The 27,199-nt window shown below is 39.1% G+C and overlaps 1 protein-coding gene across 2 annotated transcripts in view; it reads right to left on the bottom strand.

Annotated features, from left to right (window-relative positions):
- The window catches only part of SESN1 (sestrin 1), a 77,937-nt gene extending 51,215 nt beyond the window's left edge, over positions 1-26,722 (bottom strand). Inside the window, exon 1 of one of the 2 annotated variants that reach the window (XM_015620517.3) lies at positions 26,430-26,722. In XM_015620517.3, coding sequence (XP_015476003.1) covers positions 26,430-26,693 — 264 coding nt within the window. In that variant the 5' untranslated portion in view covers positions 26,694-26,722. Of the gene's footprint in view, positions 1-3,055; positions 3,135-26,429 lie in introns of those variants that run through there. The other variant, XM_015620520.3, reaches the window with a different exon arrangement.
- Positions 26,723-27,199: the final 477 nt, after the last annotated feature.

Raw genomic sequence — 27,199 nt, 5'->3', positions numbered from 1 at the left:
CTTTCACAGCCTTCTACTTCTGTATGCATCCCATCTGAACCACAACAAAAGTCATATGTGTTCTCCATATAATTTTCAACCTTTTTTTTTTTTTTGGAGAGAGAGAGAGAGGAAGTAGGTTAATGAGTTCTGATGTATTCAGTTATGCCAGATATTTACTCAGCTGGAACATTCACTGTAGATGATCAAATCTCTCATTCAGTTGTGGTCTGGAGTTATTTATACAGGGTATCAAAATAGTTTATGTCCTTAACTTAAAAATAATTCCAAGAAAATTCCAGATCTATTTAAATTTATTAACATAATAAAAAAGAACCCATAGCTCACTAAACCATGATCAGAAATAACAACTTGATATTTTCAAAAATAATTAAAGACAGTACTGCAAGTGTAAACATTTTACTGAGCAGACATAAAAACAGTTTTAAAAGAATAACTGTCTTTAATATAAGTTGAAGTCAATACATTATAAAATGTGAAAACAACTTTTTGCTCTAGTTAAGATGCAAGAAACGTTCTCAAATATCATATATAGTCACCCAGAAAAATGCAAACAACAGATCTAGACAACTCGCACAGGCATAATTTTCTCAGGGGAAAATGAGGAAAAAACAAAACCATCACCAAATAAAACCCCAAAAGCTTGAATTCATTCCATCTAAAGTACTACATCTGTTCCAAAGAGGTTAACTCTGTTTGTTCTAGTTAATTTGGATATTAAATGCAAGATAAAAGATCTCTAGGCGAAATGTAAAAGATTGTATCTTATTTTTGGGAAATAAACAGATTCCAGAGGTGTGTTCCTGCCCAGCCAATCCCGAGGCTGTTGTGCAGCTCTGCCACCTCTGTGAGCCCAATCACAGCGAAGCAGGGAAACTCGTTCTGTAGTTTGTCTCGGCAGCGCTGATGATGAATGGCTGCTTCAGGGGAAGAGATCAAGCTGTGTGGTAAATCTTCCTATTTGTTCCATCTGCTTTTCTATTTTAAACAGCAGCAATGATCAGCCTGGCACCCTACATTAAGTAAATGTAAATTTCATAAGAGACAACATTTCTCTACGTGAAAACATGACCTAGGGACGACAAACCATTCTCAAACTGAACACTGCTACTTCTGCAAACAGCTGCAGAAATCTACTATTATTTTGTATTTGCCTTCCAGAAAAGATATGTCATAACCATAGCTCAATTTTACAGCTTTTACAAGGTCTACTTTGCAGCCATAGCTGGTTTCAAGATGATGGTGTTCTCCACCTTTCGTCCTCCTGCCTAGGTCCACTTTGCAAAACAACTTGTAATATGGCAGAAGTAATATGCAAACAGAGTATGTTTATTAGAATATGCAACTCAAATATGCCAAAGCCTTACTTGTAACTGTGCTGAGTTTGTGCTAATAATTGTATGCCAATCCAGCCTGACTCTAAAGCTTGCCATTTTAAGGGAATGGTTTCAATAAAGCCCATTACTGTTTTTAAGCTAAAAAGACTGGTAAACATACTGAGACAAGCCATGGTTTTTGGTGGTTTTTTTCCTTTGGTTATAAACACCATTCTTGACTGGTCAGATTCCAGTGTGGCCAAATGCTGCTTTCATTTATACTTTCACTGTGTTGTTCTTTGTCTCCTGACACACTGTGCAGCACTGCTGTGTTCTGCTAAACAGCTTCCTCACTTCTCAAAGCTAGCTACATTTTAAATGCCAGCAAAACAAAGTTTAGCGTCCTGATAAGACTATATACCATCTACCCTTCCCCCAAACTGAAATGTACTAGGATTCTAAGGAAGGAGAATGCTAGCACACATAGATGTAAGGACTGTAACATGGTTCTTTTCCTATTACTGTTTCTCTCCCTCACTTTAAATTCAGTTTCTTTGAAAGTTTGAACATGTTTAGCCACTTCTGAATTAAAGTAAATGAAAAGTGAAGTGAAATGGCAATAAAATGAAATTACTAATAGCAGCATTGTAAGTTGCCTTTTCAAAGTCTCACAAGAAATTACATCTCTTAAATAATTTCCACCATACTCCATCCATGGATCATTTCTTCACATTAATATGTCATGCTATAGAAGTTTTCTAAAGTGCAATGGTATATAAAGGTTAGCAGGAAGTATTTAAACTTCAACTAAATATACTTCTATAACTTTCTAACAGTTTTTCGCATAACTAAAAGTATGGGGAAGTTCCATGAACATTATTTACATTTTACAGACAAGCAAACTGAAATGGGGCTGTAACTCATCCAAGATCACACAGCAAATAAGAGAGTGACAAGGCCAGGAACAGAACTCATCTCCCAGGCCATTCCTGTAACTGTTAAGCCCATTTCAATATTGCTGAAGCAGAAAGTGGTACATTCTGGGGAAAAAATGCCAGAGGAAGAGTTCTTAGTAAGGAGTCAGAGAGAACACTCCTGGTGCCAAGTTCTTGAGAGATCAAAGTCTTGATTATATTTCTGTCCCCTCCTTGCAATAAGACAACTTGTTGAAAGTGCCTTTCAACAGCAGGACACATGAATGTGAATGTGACACCAAGTTGGCAAAGGCTTCAGAAGTTAAGATTTGATCTTAAAGGCTAACTACAGTATCTTTTAATTAGCAGAATTTAAAGCTCACAAGTTTATAGACTGAATGTAAAACTTAGCAAATACAATGACCAAACAACAAAATAACCACAATCCCAGCATTAATTTCTTAGGAAGAAATCAAAATTATTTGAGAACTGTCTGCATAGTTTCTATTATTTCATAAGTTTCATTTTAAAGGAAATTTTAATATTTAAGTAAGTTTTAAGGCTATTAGAGACACTTCGCCCCTTTAAGGAGAATTTCAGGACAGGAATTGTAACTTTCTGTATTCAGACAGACCTAAAGAAGACATTTTGAGTATTATTTTAACAGTAACACAATACACAGTTAAGTCAAGGAGTTTTCTTTTGGTTTACCAGTAAGGACTGGAAAAATTGTGCAAAAAGCATCTCCACAACCAACATGAAAAGAACATGTGAAAGTAACAAAACAAAACCCCAAACAAAGCAGAAAGTTTCTACTTCACTCACCTGCTTTCAGCAGTATCTTAGATTTATGCAGATAATCCTAAATTGTCAGACTCTGTCAAGGAGCTGCAAGACTAAATTCTGACCTCCCCCAGGCTGACAGTTTTTCTTTCATTTGGGATTTCAAACAGCTGCTCCTTTTGCTTTATTTCCTCACCTCCCCACCCCCATGTCCTCCCTCAGCAGTACCTTCTTCTGTTATGCTACCGTGCGTCAGCAGGGTGCGTTCCTGCAGCCCGCATGCTGCATGATGCAAGAATGTGCAATCTGGAAGGGCTGTTATTGATACAGCCCCAGCAAGGTAAGTGCCTTATGGGAACACAAAGTTGGGTAGATCCTGTCTGTACAGTCAATACAGAAATCAATACCTTTATGTAATAAAGCACCAGTGGAAATGAACAGATCTTTAAAAACAAATTTTTGATGTCATGACGCAACGTGAAAATTGGCATCATGTGACACTGTAGGAAAATAGTAAGATGATGGCAAAGTAGGAAGCAAGAGCAATGAGATGACGATGACAGAACAGGGAAGGGAAAAGCTGAAAGGAGTTCAGTTTAGGATACACTAACTAAGGTAATCATTGAGTCATCAGACGTGAATATGATCTATGCCCAGACAGCTGAGACAGAAAATGGAATGTAAAGTTCAGAGACAAGAGCTAGTATACCTCAAAGAAAATTATTAGGGTTATTGATAAATTAATTGATGAGTCTAATCGTGCAGAGTAAATGTAAAAAAAGCTACAACAATAATATCCTGCACATTTAATTAACATGAACACAGAGAATTAACACAAAACCACTAGAGTCAAAAATCTTAGCCTGGGACTAAAGATATTTATTTAATGGATTTTAACATTTATGTTGCTTTCATTTTTAAATTCTGCCAATCTAATATTTGCAAGTTTCGCTCATTCCTTACAATTCCTGGCTGAAGAGTTTAGTGAAGTGACTGGCTGCTAGCAGCCAAGTATTCTTGCCTTAGCAGGATATAGGCACTTCATTCTAATAACATGATTTTATTTGGCAGTTGGCACAAAACAGGCATTAGGATTATGATTCAGTACTTGGTTGTCTCAACAATCTAATGCTGAATGAACTTTTATCTCCCTACCATTTGGTAATCAGATAATTAAAAGGTTAAAAGAGGCAAAAATGTTTCTAAAACTTTTTTTCTACAGCAATCTTCATATTTCACAGGGTACTTTTCAAGGACAAGAACACTAAACAATCAAGGACAAGGACACTAAACAATTAGCCAGAGGTGCATAAATTCCAAAGTATTATTTATTGTGTTACTATTAGCTATGCTTTCTCCTAATACCTCTCTCTACTGCCCCATATAAACACTCACACAAAGCTCTTACTGAAAAATACTGCTTCACTATGAAGATATTCTCAAAGCTTTATGTTCTCACAACCTTAATGGATCACAGAATTTTCCTTTCCCAGACCATAACAGTGAAGGGGAGATAAAATTGAACAAGTGTCAGAGAAGTCTTCTTAAGTTCACAAGCTATTGTTGCTCTCCCTCACCAACCTGTACTTCTCTTTCCCACTCCAGAAAGCAAAACTAGACTTCATCTCTTGTCTCCAGAGAAGCAAGCAAGCAGCATGCATTACAGCCCCTGCTCAGCTCTGAGCACTGCTCCCAGTACTGCTGTACAAGGCTCTGCCTGGCTCCAAACTCACTTGAAGCAGGGAGCCCAAAAGCCTCCATCCTCCATGAGACTGGTATCTTGAGCCAGAGGTGCAACCTGCTAGACTGTCATCTGCTGAAAAATCACATCTCAAATTCCTCTACTCATAAGGAAGAAAATAAGTCACTAGAAGAAGTGGTATTATTTGAGCTTGGACCATGTCCTCATTCCATGAAAGCCTAATGCCAGAGTTCAGCAGTTATTTTCCCTGTCAGCTTATAGAGTGGTTCTTCTAAAAGGTAGAAAGTAAAACTCACAAACCAGCACTTGGGCAATGTAAACTGTAGTTCAATGCTATTCCTGAACTCTGGTCTAGGTACAGATCTAACTATACTCACTAAAGGCTCTATAAATCACCCCTTTCCAAACCAGCTGGGTCTAGTAATGCATAAGGGGTCCACAAGAAGGAAGTAATTGTGGGATAGATTAAATAAATAAATAAATGTCCACCATTTAGGCTGGGGACATTCTCAGATTTCCAGCAGGGAGAAATCAAGCAGACCATTACACAAGCACAGCCTTACCAGCTTCCAGTTTGCACAAACTGCTACTTTCCCTGGTTCCACACTGAAAGTGTAATGGTCTACAATAAAAAGGCTGACTCCCTCCTTTCAAGGATATTGATAACAATGTTAAAAGAAAAACTATGGGTTTTTTGTTTTCCTTTGGTTTTGTTGCTTGTTTCTCTAATTGATATTTTGAAGATTAAAACTTCACAGAAGAGGGAAGGAATCGCCAAAAAGGAAGTCTGCTAACCTGACAATGGGCCAGCCTTTGGTTTTATGCTAGCTATTCCAGAAACAACAACGAACCAAACAAAAAAAATCCCGGGACTATTTTGAAGTTCCATATTTATAACTCTAGGCTTCTGATGTTCATAAAAGCTTTTACAACTAGGAGGTCACTAAACAGTCACCCCAGGTATCGTCTAACTAATTCATGTCACTTGGGGAAGGTAAGACTTTCCCAGTCTTGTGGGAAAACAGGGAAGAACTGGCCATCATCAGCCACCTTCTTTAATCTACTGCCAATAGATTAAACCAATAATTGTCTACAGCACCACTTGATGTTTGGCATTTGCTACATTTCCTTCCTTTCCAAAATCCTTTAAGTTTTGAAGATGCTGGAATATATGTTTTAGCATGCAGGCATGCTTTAACACAGAAGGAAAAGTAAACATTAATGAGAGCTGTTATGATAAAAAGTTCACACAACTGCAAACAATCAATTTACCACCATCTTGTGAGTTAAATCTTGTTGCTTCAGCCACAGCAACTAACAGCATGCTCCCCATTTGATGCATTTTACACAGCAAGTCAGACAAGCCAGTTTTTACAGATGAGCTACTCCAAAGTTAATAGTAATTTAGTTCACGTGCGATAATGGGAAGTTACCCTAAAATCAGAAGACCAGAGTGTGAAGGGAAGTGTCAGCACATACCCTGTGAGTTCAACCACAGAGAAACACTCAGGTGCTCTTCAGGTTGCAGATTTTCATGGTACTGTTCATGAAACCTCTAGCATTTCACAATGCCCATGGCCATTCACTATGAGCAAGATTCAATGGCACAGATATCTATATTTGAAAAAAGGTCTATTAAACAGAGTTGAAACATAGTGTCACTAAAGAGACATGTATTTCATCTCCTATTGTTTGATATAATTAGGAGATGGGGAAATAAAAAGGCTTCTGCACATTTAATATATGCTATTATGTCATCTAGTTGCATGTTTGCTTGAAGCTTACTTCATTTGGCCTGAATATAAACTTGGAAGAACTTCAGGTTCTTTTAATGCTAATGATCTAGTTCCTGCATAGTACAGTCAAATGAAAAGGCTTGACATGGGAAAACTTAAATAGCAACAAGAATATACAGTTCTCTTCAGGAAGACTTTTAGCTTCACCCTCTATTAAACTCAACCCAGTGTACAATACTTGTTGACACTATTTTGCTCTTCCTCCAGACTGTCCTACTGGATCTGTAACCCTATTTCAGCCACTTAGTTGCAGTAGTATAGGTTACTCACGTCCCACTGCACTTGGATTTTGAAAGCAAATTGCAAATCCACTAGAGACCAATTATTTCCTTTCTAGGTGACAAACTGTTCTATGAAGTCTTACACAAACACCTGTTGATATTTTAAAGAACTGTTCTTTTTATTTCATAAAAAATATTCAGAGACACAGTTTTGATTCAAACTTCCACCAAGAGCTTCTAGCACCAATCAGTTATAAAGGAAGAACAAACCTACAGTGTCCTTAAGTATGAGGGGATAAATTAGAAGAAGTCTGGAGATCTAGAAAGGAAAAGTTCTCAATCCTTCAGAAAGGATCCTCACTGAAGAAAAGGATGCTTACCAGCATGTGGGGATAATTGCCCTTTTGCATTAGGACAGACTATGCACTATAAACATGTGCAAGAAACAAATGACAAAAAATCTCCACTTTCAACTGCATTTTTAGATGCTTGTGAGCTGGAAGTTTCACGTGCATTCTCACCACAGGAACATAACAAAGGCAGTTTAGTTATCTAGTGTAGAAGCCTCTAAATAGTATTTCAAGGAAGTACCACTTTAGTGGAAGGTCAAATTTACAAATACAACAAATACTGTGTAGACTAGTCCAGTGATGTTGAAGACAACAACGTTTCTTCAAGAGTCTGAATCTCTTAGCAAAGATCACACTTCACTCTATTACCCAGGAAGACAAAAGTTATCTTTTCTACAGTTACACAGAAATTGAGGAGGGTAATGCATCTTAACTAGCATTCACAAAAGCTGTAGGTCAAGTTGGAAGTCACCTAAGTTAACCAACAGGAAGCACCGAAGACAGGAGTGCCTTATCAATCTTATCTCTCACTGTGCTAGAGCTTTCTGCCCACCACAAAAAGGCAACTGCATCTATTCATGACCACAACCTCAAGCCGAGAGACTGGTGCTCTCACCTCAGCAGTGAGATCACTTAAACAAGACAGAGGCCAAATCCAAGTCATTAATGGGCCCAAGGTGATTTCACCTCCTCTCTAAATAAAGTCAAGCTGTTGTTAATGATGGCAACACAGCCAGCACTTACATTAGGCCTGCTTTTACATGTAATTCTTAAGTTGTTCACAGGCCTGGAAATGAGAGCAAAAGCTAGTTCAATTTTCTCATCTTGGGAGTCCAGGCATGTAAAGGGCATGACTTTGAACCACCTCAGGGAGAAAAGGTGCTGAACCCAGAGTCCTCATTCTTTGGGAATGCTCTAACCACTAAGCTATTACTCGAGAGTGGGAGGGGTAGCTCTGGTTTGTTTTGTGCAAAGCCCATCTGATAGGTCTTCAGTAAACACGCTCCAAGAACACCATGTTCTGCAAGTCCTGAGAGGGGATAGAAGGAAACATTTAATCTCTGGATCCAGAGTGAGTTTACTTGAGCACAAGCGAGGAACTACTGCCCACTTCCAGAGCTGAAACACCCTTAAGCACGGCTGAACATCTGATGAGGTTCTGCCTAGATGCTCACTGACTTCAGGGTTAGAAGTTAGGGTTAGAAGGATCATGAGTTTTGAAGCTCTGAGCTGGATCATAAACACAAGCTTCCTGAACTCAGCTCCTGTCTTTAGACTGCATAATTTGTCTTTCAGTGACTTAGTGAAAACCAGAACCTTTGTCTTGACAAATAATTATAATACAGGACAGAAGAAGCCCCGTGTTGGTGGCTGTAAGTGCAGAAATCTGAAGGTATCTTATTCCATTTAAAACAAACAAATAAACAAACTCCCAAAACCCAATAAAGCAAAGGAAAACCCAGCAGCTGTACTATAAAAATATTAGGTTTGAAAGCAAAGCATTCTGATGCTAGCAACTACCAGGAGTTGAGGATTACCCAGATTATTTCAACATTCAATTTTTAAGTTTTCATTCTACTGTAGGGAGAATATTTTCTTGTTAGGGCTACCTTTTCCTATAGTACCTTCTGTTGCAGAACCTCATCTCTTTTACTGTTATTGTGAATGATATATCAATGATAAAGCAGGAACAAACTTGTCAATGAAAATACTGCATAGTAAGCTCTGCCACAATCATGACCTAATTGTATCCCAAGTGGCTGAACTACCATTCCCCTGTACAAGGCTGTAAAAGAAACAGTAAGAAACAGTAAGTAACGAAGTGAAAGAAGCAACAGAGCATTGCACCTGAAAATACCTCCAAGATACAAGCTAACTCTTTCAGTTGCACACATATAGTGTGTTAAATATATAGGGAGTTAAAACAATTTGAAGAGTATTTACACCTAAGAGGCCACAAGCTCCAGCCCCCTTCTTTCACTCAAAATACCACCTATGTTCTGAGGCATTAGACCCTGGTAGTAAATCCCTGGGGACACAAGCAGTCTGTTGGGTCATTGCTACAGCCAGGGTTGAATTAAGTAGAGCACCTTTCCCACAGGATGAGGCAGGATAAAAGCTAAAATGCAGCAAGTTTTACCATACAGGGTCCCTTTGAGCATGCACTAGTGACTCCTGTGCACCACAGTCACAAAGCAAATAATAAAGTTTCTTCTAGCGAGTGAGGGCTGCCAAAGATTTCTGTTTTCCACTATCTCTCTTTATAATAGTGGACAATTAACAGTATTTAAATAGATTTTAGCCTTGACAATGCAGTAGTTTTACTCTGCTTAGCATAAAGAAAAAAAAAAAGGCAAACAGCAACACTACCACACAACACATTATTTTACTTAAGAAAATACAGTTCAGAGGAAAAAATACTTTATTCCAGAGGTAGCTTTAACATGTTTATTAGTTAATTTTGTTTAGAAGGAACTAAAAATCCTAAAACATTAAATATCAGCCCTCTCCTTCCAAATAGAATGTACTCTTGTTGAATCTGTTCTTAGAAAAGTGATTAGGTGCCATGTGCTAGTTTAAAATTCTTCACTGGTAAGCTCAAAATGAAAGTTATGAGTTATTCACCGAAGTTTTATAATAATTTCACTTACCTTAAAGTCTTTCATATAGATCCCTTGCTAGTTCCTTCCAAAAAAGAAAATAGATTGATAATGACTATTATTTTCACTTAGTACCTATACTAGTATTTTCTGTTTAGATCAGGGAAAGTCTATGCCATGGCCAGCAACAGAAGACACCATCATACATACTCAGGACTGATTTCCTTCACAAACCTCAGCTTTTTGACCCCAATTCTCTCAATTATTAAAACAACATTGTAGGTGGCTAGGGGATTTTTTTCTGTTGTTTTTGTTTTCAGTTTTTTTTAAATAAGTGGGAATGTACACCTCCTGTGTTCAGAAGAGGTGACTCTGCAGTTAGTGCCCTGTCTCCTTTTTTCAATTTTGTGTTTTTAAAAGCCATATTGATGCCAAGACTTCATGAACAATACAGAGGTAATATTAGGGAAGTTTCAATTGAAGATAAATGCCTTACAAAACTGAAATAGTGACAATCATAAATTAAAACAGAAATAGACATGAAACCTGACTACAGTGGTAAGCATTCTTAATATATACGGTGCTGATTTACCTACTATCACAAACTTCTTATTCTTATGTATGCTTTTCTTCTTACTTTCCTATAACTGTGTCAATCAGCACTGCTTTAAGTCAGTTACAGTTACATTATTTCTAATGAAAACTAGCAAGGTATCATCACCAACAAAAAAACCAAAAAACAAAATAAGAATATGCCCCATCTCAAGAAATTTTCATATTACAATTCTGCAAACAGAAATAGCATGAGACAAGAAGGACAAAAGTTTCATTTTTCAAGAGTTTTAGAGTAATAATCTGAATTCATATTGATGTCACTTCAAACAAATCAAAAACTGGCAACAAAATATGAGACATGAAGTCTCCCCCAAGTGTTCCTTCAAATTCATTACATCTTCCTGGAGCAGGTGCACCAGCTGAAGTTCAGTCCATGTGGAATTCTGTGAAACACGTACAAGTGAGGAATGTCTATTTACTGCTGTGGTAACTGGCACACCTGGTAGCCCACACTGAGCCAATTTAGTCCTGAAAATACTGCAGCTGCATTCATATGACATTACATTTAACCTCTCAGGCCCTGCTGAAAGGTACACTGCCACCAAAAAATAGACACTGTGCTTCCAGGCCCCATATGGCCCATCCAAAACTTGCTTCCTGCATCTCTCTACTCACAGTGTAACTTCTCAGATTAAGAGACAAATGTGTCTGCTTGGCACAGTGATCACACTTACGGCCACTGAAAACCCAGGAAACCTGAAACCTCTAAGAGGAGATACATGATAGTTCATAACAAATGCAAGTACTAAGAGAGTTTTGAAACAGAGTCCTGCATCAAAGTTTCAAGATGATTCTGGACAGACCAACCGGCAAAGGGACCTCAACCCTGCAAGCACATGTATCAACCATGCAGGAGCAGCCATTCTGGCAATTTAGGGCTGCTCCCAGGAATAACAGGCAGTTGTGATTTTTTTCAGGATAATGTCTGTGGTACATAACACTTTTAATGAAGTACCTGCTGGTTTAATTTTAATCTGTAATTCTTAGATCATGTGATGGTAAGTACCCTCAGTAAAGCAGTTTCTTCCAAATGTGACAGTGCCCAAAATACTACTGGTAAGACAATAAATACTGCAGTTCAAAAGTAAAATTTTTAGAAAAAAAATCAAGGAAAAAAAAAACCCAAATCCTACCACAACAATCTAATTAAACAGATGTGTTTAATATCATAATAAGTTTCATCTGAATAAAGAAAAAGCGCTTTCCTCTTGTGGTACAAAAAAAAATTGTGTCTTATTTCTGTAGCACAGTACATTCTTTTCCCTTCTTTAAAAAAGGATCGCAGAAGCTGAACTTTAAAAAAGAGATATAAACATGTATTTCATCCTAATTTTCTGAAGTCAACCTATTTAGAAGTGTTCTAAAAAGAGAGAGAAGATAAATACTTGACATTATGATTGGAAAAATTATTTTGGCATATTTCAGTTTTCATCAAAATTCTTGTTCAACTCACCTCATTAACCAGATTACCACTACTCAGGTTAAATCCTTCACCCACCTTACCGGTCTTCAAAGCTTCCTCACTACTTTGGTTTTAATATAAAGCACTTTTCGACTGAGGTAAATAAATTTCACAGCACCTGTGTGACAAAATGTGTTTTTTTCCTAACTTGAAGAAGTTTTAAGACCTCAGATACTTATTTCTCAATGCGACATCTTATCAATAAAAATGACCTTTAGGGCCAAATTAAGTTTTGACATGAGGCAGAGCAAGTTTCAAACTCCAGTTCAGTACAGGTGGCACTCATGCCTGAATGAGATACTCATACACCCAAGGTAAATGGTCATAAAAACTCTAAGGTTTTTATGACTTTAATTGAAAACATGAAACTCCTAATGCTTCAGAAGATCTACTTTGTCTATTCAACTGCCTTCACAAGTCACTTACCTGAGAGAGGCAAACCAGAGACAGGAATGTGGGACCTTCATGCTCACAGTTTTTGGCTATTCTAGGTGTATTTTTCTTCCTATTCTTCATGGGACTTTCAGTCTTTACTGAGGAAGCCTTTCCCTGCAAGCACTTTGTCAAAGGCAGCAGATTTTCACAAAAAGGGTTTTTTTTGAGACACCAGTCGACTTTGTAACAACCAAATACACATTGATATTCCAGCAAATCCTAAATTTTACTCTCAAGAAAACACACCAAAGAACTAGCTCAAATATTGTGGTGGATTGATGCTGGCTGCATGCCAGGTCTCCACTGAAGCTGCTCTATCCCTCCCTTCTTCAGCTAGACAGGGAGACAGAATATAACAAAAAAAGCTCATAGGCCAAGGTACGGACAGGGAGAGATCACTCATTCACCAGTCACCATCACAGGCAAAACATACTTGATTTGGGGAAGTTAAATTATTAATAAATCAGAGTAAGATAATGAGAAATAAACCCAAATTTTCAAGCATCTTATCCCCCCAACCCCAGCTTCTTCTTGGGCTTAACTTCCCTCATTTTTTTCTCCTTCCTCTTCCCTAGCAATGCAGGGGAATAGGGAATGGTGTTGTGGTCAGATACATGGTCTCTGCTGTTCCTTCCTCCTCTCCTCCGGGGGTCCCTCCGCACAAGAGGCTGTTCTCCATTAACTTCTCCAAAGTGCATCCTTCCACAGGGCTATAGTTCTTCATGAACTGCTCCAGCTTGCGTCCCTTCCAGTGGGGTGGAGCTGTTCAGGAACAGACTGCTCCAGCATGGGTCCCCCTTGAAGTCATAAATCCTGCCAGCAAAGCCTCTACAGCTCCATTCTCCACAGAGCCACAGGTCCTGCCAGGAGCCTGCTACAGCACAGGCTCCCAGACTTCCTCAGGCATCCACCTGTTCTGCTGTGGGATCCTCCACAGGCTGTAGGTGAAGATCTACTCCACCACAGAACTCCACTGGGACATCCCACCTCACCATAGTCTGGACCAAGGGCTGCAATGGAATCTCAGCTTCAGTACCTAAAACACCACTTCCCCCTCCTTCTTCACTGCCCTTGTCTGCAGAGCTGTTTCTATCACATATCCCTCCCTTCTCTCACTGCAGTTGCTATTGCCCAGGGCTTTTTCCCCTTTCTGAAAAGACATTATCCCAGAGGTACCATCACTGTCCTTGATGGGCTTGGCCTCAGCCACTGACAGGCCCATCTTGGAGCCAGTTGGACATAGAGGAAATTTTCAGCAAAGTCATTGCTGTAGCTGCTTCAAAACAAAAATCTCGTCATGCAAACCCAATACAAATATGGAGCCAAGGGGGCAAAAATATAAAATCCATTCTTTATTAAATAATCAGCATTACACATTTCCTGGACTTCATTTCCACTAGAAGAGAGAAATAAAAAAGATTGCTGTAAGATCCTTCTAGAAAATTAGAATTTGCATCAATAGTAAGAGCATTCCCTTTAGGATGCTCTCCTGCAGATGATGCTGGATTTCCAAATCAGGCTCTGTGAAGATCCCATCTAATTATCTGAATGAAAGCAACTGCCACAAGGACATCATAGTTTCTCTTCTATATTTTCTTATACAAACAGAATATTGTTGCAACAGAATATTATAAAGCATGCTGCTTCAATTCTTTATCATTCAATAACATTCAGAATTGCTAAGAACTCAAGTAACTTCTTAGAAGAAGCTTCCCCTTTTCATTTAGAAGTCTCAGGGTTCAAGACTTCTCAAAGAACTCAATATTGAAAAGCACAAATTATGTAAGAGGTATCACGCCATTTTCACAAGCAAGTAGTTTACAGACTCTATTATCCACATGAAGACAGTCTTAGTCTGTTGGAGATGGACAGCTTGATTTCAATGAGCTTTAGGATCTACTGTTGCAGCAGATAAAGGAATCAAGTCTCAAATGAGGCTATTAAATCATATTATCCCTGGCTTCTATTACATAGAGAAGGAGAGGATGTTTCACATGATACTATCCCTAGGAAAATCACTTCATTCTACTTGAAAATTAATTATGCTTGGCTTAAGAATTTAGAGTTAGTTCTTTGTTAGATTGCCTCTTACGTTGTATATACATAATAAAAACTTACAGCACATGCTCTTTCCAATTTGAATTCCACTTACACTTCTTAGCAGTTTTAGACAACAAAGGAGCTCAATGCTTTTTACAAATCCTGCCTAGTTGGATTGTCTGCTCTTATTTTCAAACACATATTCAAGTAGTATTGTAGCAGGATACTCTACCCCTGAATGTGGCCAAGCAACTTAGACAATATCCTATTTGCAAAGCTATCAGTGGTGGGCTGAGCTCAGGCCATGTGCTGGCTTTGGTGTTGAGTCTGGCTAACTAACCCCAAATCAGTACCCTGAGAGTGAGGCAAAGATTTGTCAGACAAGCTGCTAAGCTGACCTGGCAGACACGGGACTGGCAGTTGGTCACTTTATACTCAAAGTCCAGTCCACTTTCATAAGCCTAGGTTTCTCTAGCATATTCCTTCTAGACACTCCTCAAGGTTAAGAGAGAGATCTGCCCATGAGCATTGGAAGGGCAAGTTACATCCACACCTACGTAATTATTCCTTCTTGCAAGCTTTAATAGAATTGCTTTGCAATGGTGCACTGTACTACAGTGTACATGCACTGCTAGCAGTTTCAGCTTTTATACTGTGCAGGAAAGAATTCTGGGGCTAATTTGGGATCCAGCCACACCTGGACCCCTCTCTGAGAAGGAGCTGAGAAAGCAAAGAGCTCCTTTCAGCACCTCATGGTTCAGTGGCAGGACTTGTCACTCCACCCTTGACAAGTACATAGAGCAAATTTCAGAAGATTAGTACTCATTTTTCTACTGAAGTTTTAAAAACACACAATGACAGATTTGTGTTTGTTTCTGTTACAGAATCCAGAACGTGTCTCCTTACAGCTGTCTAAAACAGCTACATACGAAAATTAAAAATTCACACCAGACCACCACACAGGACAGACAGGTTATATTAGTAAAGGATAAGCTGGGATAAGTTTGCACTAAAGCCAGAGGTCTTCACCAAAACTTCAAGCTTTGGCCCTCCCTCACCAGCATCCCTGATAAACTCTTGAGATTATGTCTTCGAAGACATTTTATTCCTCAAAAGGCATTTTTATTTGTGAAGTCATCATTAAACAGGGAATTTGTGAGTCTGTGTGAGTGTGCATCTAGAGAAATTCTCAGCTTCCCAATGCAATCAAGATGTTTAGAAGACAGTACCAATTTTATTCTGTGTAAAATGCTTTCGTTTTTTTGACCTCAGAACATCTTCCCAAGTATTTTTTTAGTAACTGTTTTTTTGAGGGAACAGACAGCAAGTCATTTAGGTTTCATGTGAGATTTCCAGCAGAACTTTGCAATCGCCTCAGTGTGTTTTTATGCACATGCATGAAGATTTATTGCTACCAGAAATTACTTTTGAGCCATGTGGCTATCCTGTCCCAGAGATCTGGTATCTACGAACTGTACCTCCCCCTAAAACATGTGGATGTGTGACACACTGCACCACAGACCTTGGGCTCCGAGAGGAGGGACATAGGTGAAAGCAACATATATGGGAAGCACACCACAGCTTACCAGTACAAAATTAATTTTTGCATCATGAAGCAGCCATATTTTCCACTGCCCTTAGGAATAATGATTTGTACACTGAATTCAGAGTGCATAAAACTAGCACTAGACTATTCCCAAGTCTTCTATCACTATACATAAACATACAGAAAACTCTTAAGAAGTAGAAAGAGCACAAAACAGTCTATGCTTCAATCTCGGGTATTCACTTAATGCATGAGATACGAAGAGTGAACTACTACCTTTAGAATCTAAAATTAAGGTTTTTACATTGTGCATTACAAATGGTATCGTCTGCATTAAAAAACAACTTTTATTCCTAGTGAAACCTTACTGAAAACCTTGAATCCTTTTACAGAAAGGTCTAAGATCCAATAATGAAAGAAAAAGAAGCAATTTCTGACATTCCAAATTTACATACACTCTTTTGACAGATTATAGACAGTATCAGCCAAGCAGAGCTGCCATGTTCTGAACAGCTAGAAAAGCAGAACACTATGAGCCAAGATACCAATACGCCTTCTAAAAGCCAGACAAAAACATTTCCATTTGGCTTATTTACCTGACTGATGGAACAGAACAGTGGCAATAAAAATGTCAGAATTAAGCTTCTCTTACAGAACATTATTTATACATCAATTTCTAGGTAAAAATAAGCAACCGTTACAAACATAACTCTTGAAAAAAATATAATCTAGGTCAAATTATAAGGTTTCCAAAACCTCTTCTGTAACACAAGTAGGAAGCACAGAATGGACACAAAGGAAGTTACAGAAAATACCAAAAGCAATCTTATCCTGGGGTAAGGACTTATAACATGATGAGCTCCAGAAAACGTTTTGTGCACAGCAGTTGCCAAATATTTAGTACTGTTAAAGGGACATAAGCCTGCAGCTAGCACTGACTCGAAATTCACAGAAATAGAAAGTTTTTCTTAGGCGTTTTCCTTTCTTCAGTCCTTCATCTACATGGATATCACTGTGAAACTCGTTTAGAGCTAAAATTTAAATAAACGGAAAATGCAAACAAACGGTTTAATCTGAGCGGAATGTGCTGTTGGCAAACAGGCTGCATTTAAAGCTAAAAGCTTTGTTGCACCAAAACACCAGCAACACTCAGCAACAAGCTGCAATGGAAAAATATATTTCAGAAAAGAGGTTCTTCTCCTCCTCCCAAAAACAAACACCACCCCCCTCCCCACAGAAAAAGAAAACAAAAGAAGAAAAAAAAACCCCAACAGGCACATAGGAAAGGCTTTAGAGATTTAAATAAGTTTGCATCTTTAAGTTTGTTCCGCCTTTGAATAAATGTCATATTATTCCATCTTTACTCTCTAGGAGTTAAGGAATCCTTGAGAAAAATACTTGTTGCAGGAGCAAACTTTTTAAAAACAATTCAATAGCAAGCAAGAATAACCCAGGGAGAGAAATGTGGTGAAGAGGTGGTTACACCTTGACTCTCAAAGCCAAGGCCCACAAAGCCAGTCAGCTATTTAGACAGACAAAGGACCTGCCAGGAAAGGCCTGCAACCAAGAAAACTTTTATTACTATGTTCTATGCTCCAGAAGGCATAGAACAGTGAAAAAAAGTTACAATTCTAATTTACAGGGAGGGAAAAAACCTCACGTGTTTTCAGAAGCAGTTTTCAGTGCTTTTATACACTACAGTGCCTGAATTGAAAGTAAGTTCTTGCAGTTCCACAGAAGGGACACATTATCAGATTACATAAGTAGCATCACCTCTATTTTTAAAATACCATCCCAGTATATTTTTGGGTAATATTCTTGCACTAGAACACAACACTGGTTGATACTTTTAACCTAAAATTACATGAAAGAACAAGCTTGGTTTCTACATAAAGCTGAAGTAAGGAAAATGATAAGTTGTTTACTAGGTTTAAATAGAACTAAACAAGTTCACCTTCCCAAACCAACTTTTGGCAGCTATTAACCGAAGCTTTCCAGAAAAAAACAAAAACAAACAAACAAAAAACCCAAACAAACAACAAAAAAAATCAGACAAAGAAAGTCAAAGTCACTGAAAACATTAGGAAAGCAGTAAACAAGAAAAAATGCCACCACTTAACTTTTTGGATTTAATTCATTTTTGTAGCTTCAAGTGAAGATTTCCATGTTTCACTTGATTTCTGGAGAGAGACCTAAGCTTTTCTCACCCTCCAATCCCCATTAAACTGTAAACAATTTACTGGCATAGAAAACCATACTGACAGCAAACCGTATTTTTGGAAATTTAAACACTTGGTATCCACAGGAAAATATAATCAAGCTTTCAAAACTATTTTTTCTGGCCCACAATGGTATATTCAGTACTTTTCCACTATGTTTATTTTTAAAGGAGAAACCCTGACCTGAAGAAAAAGTCAAGAGTAAGATGACAAAACAGCAAGTATTTCTTTTCAGTGCTCACTTTGCTCTTGATACAGTAAGACAATGTAATTTTCTTTCGAGTAATAAACTTTGGTCAGGCTAACAGAAGATACATTATTTTACCTAACCCAGAAGTCTATATTTTTTTTTAAACTTAATATCGTATGCTAATTTACAAAACATTCTAAAATCTTAGTGCTTTTCATTTTGCTTGAACATCTCAAGATACAAAAGATTTCTCCATTTGTGAGCAAAAAGCATCAAAATGTATGCCAAGAGCTCAAAATGAAGACAGTTATTTACATAATAAACAGGACAAACCAATTATATGATAAAAAATGACAAAAAACTATAAATAAATTTTCTTTATGGAAACTTAGAGCAGAACTTCTAGGAAGCTCAATGGAAAGAGGGGAAGGATCACTGCTACCCATACACTACTAGTGCCAGAGTAAGAAAAACAATTTCAGATAGAAATCTAAGCTGACACTAGAATATGAGCATAGACTGGAAAGGATCATATCCAGTTATGAGCTGAAATGAACAGCCAACATCTAAAATTACATCTAAGAAGAGAAGCAGAATCAAAAGAAAGTTTAAAAAAAAAATCTAAAAAAGAGCTTGTGTGACTTAGTGACTGCTAGATCAGGAGAACAGATGCTATTTACAAAATGCAGTCAAGCTGAAGCATTTCTGGTTTCTACAGAACTCTAGGTATTAGCTCCTATTAAAAAAACAAAAAAAGAAAGGAAACTTTTTTTTAACTAAGCCACCAATGTACATCCTATAATTGCTTACCTCATTACTAAACAGCAAGAGATAAGGAAACTTTTGTGTTTGATTTCTTCAGTTTTAAAGCACTATCAATGCAGTCAAGAAATAAATATCAACCAAGATATTATCAAATGTGTGCTTCATGCTTCATTTCTTTTGAAAAAAAAAATTCTAGTTACGATGTCCTGAAAATCAATTCAGCAGAATCACATAAAGTCACAAATTTATAGATCAAGTAATTTTGAACACTTATAAGAAAAAGTTGACTAAGCAAAGCTCATTTCCATACATGAAGAGCGGCATACTGTTAGCATGGAAAATTATGGAAAGATTTGAGAACTTTGAGAACCTCCACTGTTTTCAAGCAACTCCTTATCCCAACCAAAGCCATTCCCAAGGTCAGGCAATTCTGCACTTGAAGCTCAGCAAGAGAAAATTTCATCTCTTTCAACAAACTGAAGGCTTAAGAAAGGAGGCAAGTAGGCTGAAGGAGGCAAGAGTCAGATAAGGCCATCTGAGTTTTATTGAGCATTTAAGTCTTTAAAAAATATGTTCACACCCCTGCTCAGAATAATCCCTGACATGTCAAGATTAATTCTTCTCCATTAACATCTCCAGCCAGCCTCACCCCACACATGTGCTACAGACCCATCATCCAACCATGTTTACAATAAATAGTGCAGAGAAAACAGACACTGTAAATAAGACTAATAATTTAAAGCATCATGCCATTACTTTAATATTCTTTCTCAATTTGAGAAAAGCAAGAGTATTAAACACCACCAAAAAAGTCCATAACAGGCAGATGTTTCCTAAACTACTGATCTGGTAAAGCAACACATGGATTTTGAAGGGAGCACCCTACAATGAATAACTAAATCCATTCCATTCAGTGGCTGGAAGAGACAGAACATGCTTTTGCTATGAAAAGAACTCACAAAAAAGGATGTTTTAATTCACTGTATATAAGAGCACTATGGGAAACAGTAACTAATTTGTGTACTGGCATCGTGCAAAGGGATTTGTCAGCTTCCAGATGGATCAGATCACCACCACCAGTGAGGATACCATATTTAAATTCTTAAGCTTGAACAGTTTATACATTTCAACTGAGACACCTTTCTGTGGTGGCTGACCACAACAGCACGCATTACAGGGGAACATCCCTATCATGCAGCAGGACACAGTCAAATTAACTTGGACAAAAATCCTAAACCTAAGAGATCTGCCTAGCTAGAGATCTCAAAGTTCACTGAATAAAGTGGCTAGTGTTGTACAGGAAGGCTAAAAAAGACTTTAGACAAAGTTATAAAGTCATTTATCAAAGATTACTTCCAAGAAGGTTAAAGATTTGGAAAGTTAGCCTGTCTTCCATAACACCACTCATCAGGATAAACCATTTGGGAGCAATGGGCACAATTTTCGCCCTTATTACTCTTAACAAGCATGCAGCACAGAGCTCAGACATGGAGCACTCAGAAAGCAAAGTGTGAATTCTCTTGTGAGTTCACAATGCTAGAGCAAATACAGCAATGAAACAGAAAAATAACTCCTATTTTATCCTTTACAGATGCATACAGGGGAATTACTACCTTCTCTCCTGGCAGAGGCTTTATTTGTCCTGCCACAGTGGCAGAGGACACAATGTCTGCTTTGGTTATGACCAGAAGTCTTCCCATCCTTTCTGGATGCTCATTTATTTCATTTACAGTAAACAAGCATTTTCCCAGGATTCTGAAAGGAAGGATATTCCCTTCCATGTCCTCTGCTAAGCAAGCATAGCTCTCAATCAGTCCCTCAAGGTTTTAAAAGAAGGAGAAATATTTGGCTGCTGACATGACCCCTCTCTTCTGTGCCGTAACAGCCCTTGGCAAACTGTGGAATTCTGATACATTTATCTACTAAAGCAGCAAGCCTGAGAAGACAAAGAGGTAATCAAAAGCCCACCTGATGCTTTTATGTATGAGACAGGTTTCAGACCACAGGTTGGAGCACTATTTGTCTGGTAAATACAGTCTTGAAGATCAAAGGGAAAGGACTTAGATGGTTCTTGAAGTCCCTCCAAGCAGTTACCAATATAAAACACAGAAGAAGAGGATGGAAGGAAAAATTATCCAGATAGCAATGCTCTGCCTTCCCCTGGGAGAGATAAATAAGCTCATTCCTGCCTGATGTTTAGATCTAGAGATGAACATGACTGGATAGTCTATCCTAATACTGAAATTTTCCCCAAATGTCCAGCCCAAGCCTTTCTGGAATTTAGATCCGTTGTTCATTCATTCTAGCTCATGTTTTCTTTGTTTTTGCAGCAGGCTTTTCATCCCCATTTCTTTGGATACATATCATCTTAAGCCTCCTTTTAGCCAACCACACCACCACTAAGTCCTTCAAACTTTCTTCGCAAAAAACTCCAAAGAACTAAAGATATGATACAAGCTTACATTAAATATTTAATTTACATTAAATAATAAACATTAAATATTATAATTTAAAATTTCTAGTTTTAAATTATATGCTCTCCAGTATTCTTACTCTTCCTCCCAGCTTGTAATCTATTTGACAAAGCATAAAAATTTGTTGACCAAGACTCTGCTGGACAGGACCTTGTAGAGCCTGTACCAAGTACTTGTTAGCTGACCTCACTTGACTTCTGGGGATAGTTTTCCAGCTAATTTTACTCACTGAAGTGTAGTTTAGAGATCATAATTCCCTAGCTTGTTAATAAGGCCATAATGTGAACACTGAGGACTCCAGGATATCAACATATGAATATAATAGAATTTCTCTGCACAACAGAGCCTGTTACTCTATCACAGAAGCAGTAGCAATGCTAGATTTAAAAGAATTTATCCTGGCTAAGTCTGCTTTGGCTGTTGCTCAACTTGTTTTCCTAGGCACTAAAAATGTGTTCCAACACCGGTCCAGTATTTTTTCTTTGAGCTACAGTTAAAATCCATCAGCTTCCTCTTCATCCCATCCCATTTAGCCCAGACTGAAGAGGTATGAACCAATCAATCTCAGTCTGCTACTTCCCTCCACTATCTTGAAATTGCAATCCACTACATGAGATTGCTTCAACTAGTTGCTTTTTTAAGCACCCTGGAATTAATTTCATCAGGTCCTACCAGATTGAAAATCTACTGCTTATCCAAGCAACCTACAGGTTTTCCGCCTACCCTCCAGCCTAGGAAGGTACTATTTATGCTTTTATCATGCTATTGACTACACAGGCCGGATTAACCGTTTCAGAAAACATTTCAATCACCTCAGCATTATCTGTTAATCCACTAATCTGTGAGATTTTTATTTTTTGCTTTCTTCCAATATGCATTTTAGCTATGCCTCCTTATGTTTTTGACCATCCTAGCTTTATTCATACATCTTTGTGCACCTTCTATATGTTCCTTTAGTTTACATCAATGGAAAGATGAACGGAGAGCACAATTCTTTTTTCATTATTGATTTTCCCCTCAAATGCAGGTGTTTGGTATCATTAGACTACTTCTCCAGGAGGTTGAGATTGTTTCTTTCTTCCTTATATTTGCCCCCAATCAAGCTCAGCGTGCCAAATTCTATGGTTTTTTGACACTTACGGGTTTTATTCTGCTGTTGTCATCTTTTATCCTATGTAGACTAGAATCTTGTTGCACCTGCAGAACCTGCCCTCCATCTATGTATTCTCTTTGTTTTTGAAGAAAATGAATTTACATACCCATGGAGAGCAATATGTTCTGCTGAACAATTTGGTGTTTCTCCACCAAATGGTTACAAGAGATTTTAATTATCAAATCTCATCCTTTCAGTGATTCTTCTCCAGTTACGGACAGACACCTTGTATTTATATTCCACTCATACATATCTGATTGATCCAAATGAGGCTGGCAGAAGACTTTTAATGAGCATGTGTTGAGACATTCCACTGCTATTCTTTCCCAATACATTTGTGTTGGTGTGCAGACACCCAGCACACTGAGAGGAATGACGCACTCTTCTGCAAGGTCACAGGCACTATGCTATAAATATGTGTAAAATACCCCATGAGCAAGAATTTATCTAGAACCTGTGATAGATATTGGGGGTTTTACATCAAAAACTATTCACCAACATTTGAAAATGCTAACATTGAAACTGCTTTCACTTGATTAAAGCATTGCAACTGAAATATCTTTAAAATATTTTTTAAATTATCTATTGAGGTAAAAATTGTTATAGGAACTTCATTTTATTAATAAAAGCAAAAATTAAAAAAAGGGGACTAGTTTGCTGACACTGTCTTTATAATAACACTTACAAAAACAACTTGTCTAGCCTAAATGGGAAAATAGGTATATTCTCTCAGGTAAAAAAGTATATGTTATTATATATAAATATATATAGCCTCCAATGAGAAAACTCATTACCTAAGCATAAGTCAAATCAATGGGAATTTATGTAAAGCAATAATTAAAATCCTACAGATTCTGATACAAGCAATATTATTTATTAATAATATATAATGTATTAATAATAGCATTAATAATGCTATTTATTAATAACAAAGAACAAAGCTGCACACTTAGCATTCCACCTTGTATCAGAGGAATTTTGATCTGGGGGAAAAAAACCCAAAACATAACAAAGGCAGGCTTAGAGGGATGCCACACTGACATAGGCTGCTGCCAAGCCTGAAGCTTACACCAGCCATATAATGCATTCTACCAACCTGCTCCAGACACAAAGCTGCAAATTCACCAGGAGCACCAGTTGCTCATGACTAAATATTTGCTGACTGCCCCAGCAGACAAGAGGACACTAACTCAAAGAAAGAAACAGCAATCAGACCACATGGAAAATTCTAATCTTTGATTTCTTCACTGATTTATGCTGGAAGCAAATCTGAAAGATGAATAAAGCATATTTTAGAGCTCCACATATTGAGGCAGCCGGGGTGGGAAGGGATAAAAAGAAATGATATGAGTCCAGGCTCAGACTTCTAGTCTGGGATGGACCATTCCATAGGAGAGAGAATGAGGGGAGCCCCAGTTCACAGGAGAACTTCTGGGCTCTATGTCATTTAATGACTTTAGACAGCATAATCGTACATATTGCTGTGGACTTTAGTATTGTTTCAGATCCCAAAACAGAGGGATGAAATAATACAAGTGCTGATGCTGTTCTAAATGGGATTTCACATTTTTTATGTTACTAAGCTATTTACCTTTGGAAGCACTGCTGAAAGCCACAAGTTCTGTGGGGTGATAATATTTCATTTAACAGTTTGCTTTATCTGCCATCTTCACTGCAGAGATCTGAACAATATTATTCTTGGTCATTAATCAACAAAAAACCATTTCATGCCTGACAATAGTCCTCAGCATCCAAAACAGAATACTTGCACTGGATTATTTCTCCAACAAATGCAGATCCAAAGATTACAATGAAAATTTTCATTTATGAGTACAGACACAAGAACTAAGATTTGCCACTCTAAATTCATAAAATACAGAATACTGCTGTCTTAGATCTATGCTCCTGAAAAGGAAAATTTACAAAAGCAGCTTTTAAAAATTTTCTTAAAATAATGTTATATTTGACTTTATCTTGTTTAACTTGCTGGTAAACTTTTACTGCACCTTGTGTGCATACAACTTGTTTCACAGCTACTAAACCTTTCACAACTATGTTTATTAATCAAACCACCAATGACCATGGTATTTGAACTTCATCTGCTGTATGAAGATGGACATTTACTGCCAGAACTTTTTGGCCTAGTTAAAAGAAAAGCTAGTAACAAAGTTTCTAAACCATACTAATAGCTGAACAAGCCATTAACTTCAAATACATAAAAACCTAAAATGAAGTCATCCAGTCCTGTATTCTGACCTCCTCCCAGAATTTAGGTGAGAGATCACCATATGTTTGGCCTTTGAATAGACTGACATGTTGAACCTGACAAAAACAAATCTTCCCTTAGCAGCCTTAGTTGCAGTAACTTATCATTCTCACCAGTAACAGCCTCACTTCTCATATGAGCCTTCAGCAGGGAAGATGCCAGATTATGTTTTCAACTCAATATTCAAGTCTGAGGTGGTTGCTTGTTTCACTGGCTTTGGTTTTTAAAGAAAAGCTATCAAGCTTTTCACTTAGACCGTGTGAAAGGATCAGCTTTGAGAAAAACTCCACATGCACTTCTTTTACCTAAACTGGGTAAAATAAGTCACACTGTATTTATCACACTGCACACTACCGAGATGTTAGACAAAATAAACAGAGACTCTTTCAGTTCCAATTACCCAAACCCAAAATGTGTTTCTATAGATATGATAACATATGCTTTTTATGCATATTTATGTGTATAATGTATAATAATGCATATTTATGTGTGTAATGTATAAATTATTATATCTATAATACTTTCATGCATTATTATTATGTTTCCCTGGATTTCCCTACATGCAACCTGTTAAAGTTCAGGAGAATAAGCACAGTAGTGAGAATCAGACAGCTATCTCCAAGCACAGCTCTAGGTATTCACTTGTGATTAAAAGAAATATTCAAATTTCCTTTTCCTACTCTACAGCTAAAAGTAGTATTTTTAGCAGTGCTGATGGGCCCGTTGACACAGGAATTCCAAGACCTGCACAAAAACCTGAGGTGAGCAAGACAATCGCAATGCAAGTAACTATAATTAGACTGCAAGAGTACAAAGTAACATTTATTTTTGTTAGCATTAGGTCAGTAAATGTAACCCTCTACTGGCTGGGCTGCCTATGAGCTATGAAAAGAAAAAAATAGTTTGGATCCAGTCGGTGCCAGCAGAGAAAGTCTTTACCAATAAACAAGAAGGGCATTCTGACGGTCTCTGCCTTAACAAGCTCACATGGCTTTTAAAAGCTCCAAAACTTCCCATTTATATTTTCAACTGGCAACACTAATGTTAATACCCAAATCCTTCCTGCTTTTCTGTTAAAGCTACCCGGGTAATACCACAGCACTGCTCATACAGACTGAAACTAGAGTGTTAAAGTTGTGATTTTAGTGCTTCCTTGGGGATGCCCCAACTTTCCAGCCATTCATTGCCAAATCCTCTCTGCTGGATTGCACTGAAAGACTTTGTGCTTTTTCACAGAATAGTTAGGGTTGGAAGGGACCTCTGGACATCATCCAGCCCAACCTCACTGCCAAATCAGGGTCACCTAGAGCAGGCGACACAGGAACGCATCCAGGTGTTTTCTGAGTGTCTCCAGTGAGATTTCCCCACCCCCGCCTTTTAATAACACTTTTCCAAATGTTTCTTGGGGGAGAGAGCCGAAGGGCTGGAGAGCACTTAGCACGAATTAATTGCAGGAATAAATCTGACAGGGTGGGTGAGACGCCCACCTCGTCGCACCGATGAAACCCGAAGGTGCCCTGCGTGGGACGGGAGAGCCCCCGGCCCGGTCCCAAAGCCGAAGGGGGTGGTGTGCCGCGCTCACCTGCACCCCGCTGAGGATCGCCTCGCTCTTCTCCCTCACGTCGGGGAAGGGGCACCTCCGGGAAAGCATGAGCAGGCGGGCCAGCGCCTCGCCCAGCCCGTCGCGGGCGGCGGGCACCGGCAGCCCGTCGGCGGCGGCCCCGGAGGCGATGCTCTCTGCTCGGCGGAGCACGGCTTGCCCGATGGTGTCCAGGGCGGCGTCACGGGCCGCGGCGTCCCGGCTGCACAGCCCGTCCCAGCGCACCTCGCCCTCCCGCTCCTCCATGGGGCCGCCCGGCCGCTGCTCCCCCGCCGCAGCCGCCGCCTCCTCCTCCTCCTCAGCAGCCCCGGCGCGGCCGCCCCATGGCGGGCTCCCGGCAGCCGCCAGCCCGCCCACACAGACGACGACGAGCGCGGCCGCGGCGAGCGCAGAGCCCGCTGCCCGCGCCGCATGGGGGGCAGCACGGGCCGGTGCCCACGACAGCCGCCGCCCTCCCGCGCCGGGGCTGCCGAGCGAGCGGCGCCGCTACGGCTTCGCCTTTCCCGGCGGGGAGAGGGGCGGCCACCACCCCGCGGCGCCGGCGGCTCCTCCTCCCTGCCCCGGGCATGGAGGAAAGGGGCGGCCCCGGCCCTGCCTCTCCCGGGGCGGCCCCTCAGCCCTCCCCGCCGGGACCGCCACCGACCCCCGGCAGTCCCCTCGCTCGGGGTTGGGGGGAGATCGCCCCGCCCAGCACGGGGGGCCCGCATGACAGACAAGCAGGTCAGCCAATCGTCTTTCAGCGCTCGCAAACA

The sequence above is a fragment of the Parus major genome, chromosome 3 (genome assembly GCF_001522545.3).
Source record: "Parus major isolate Abel chromosome 3, Parus_major1.1, whole genome shotgun sequence".
In the NCBI taxonomy this organism is placed as follows: domain Eukaryota; kingdom Metazoa; phylum Chordata; class Aves; order Passeriformes; family Paridae; genus Parus; species Parus major.
The sequence above is the reverse complement of the archived record's forward strand: the minus strand, read 5'-3'. Positions and strand labels throughout refer to the sequence as shown.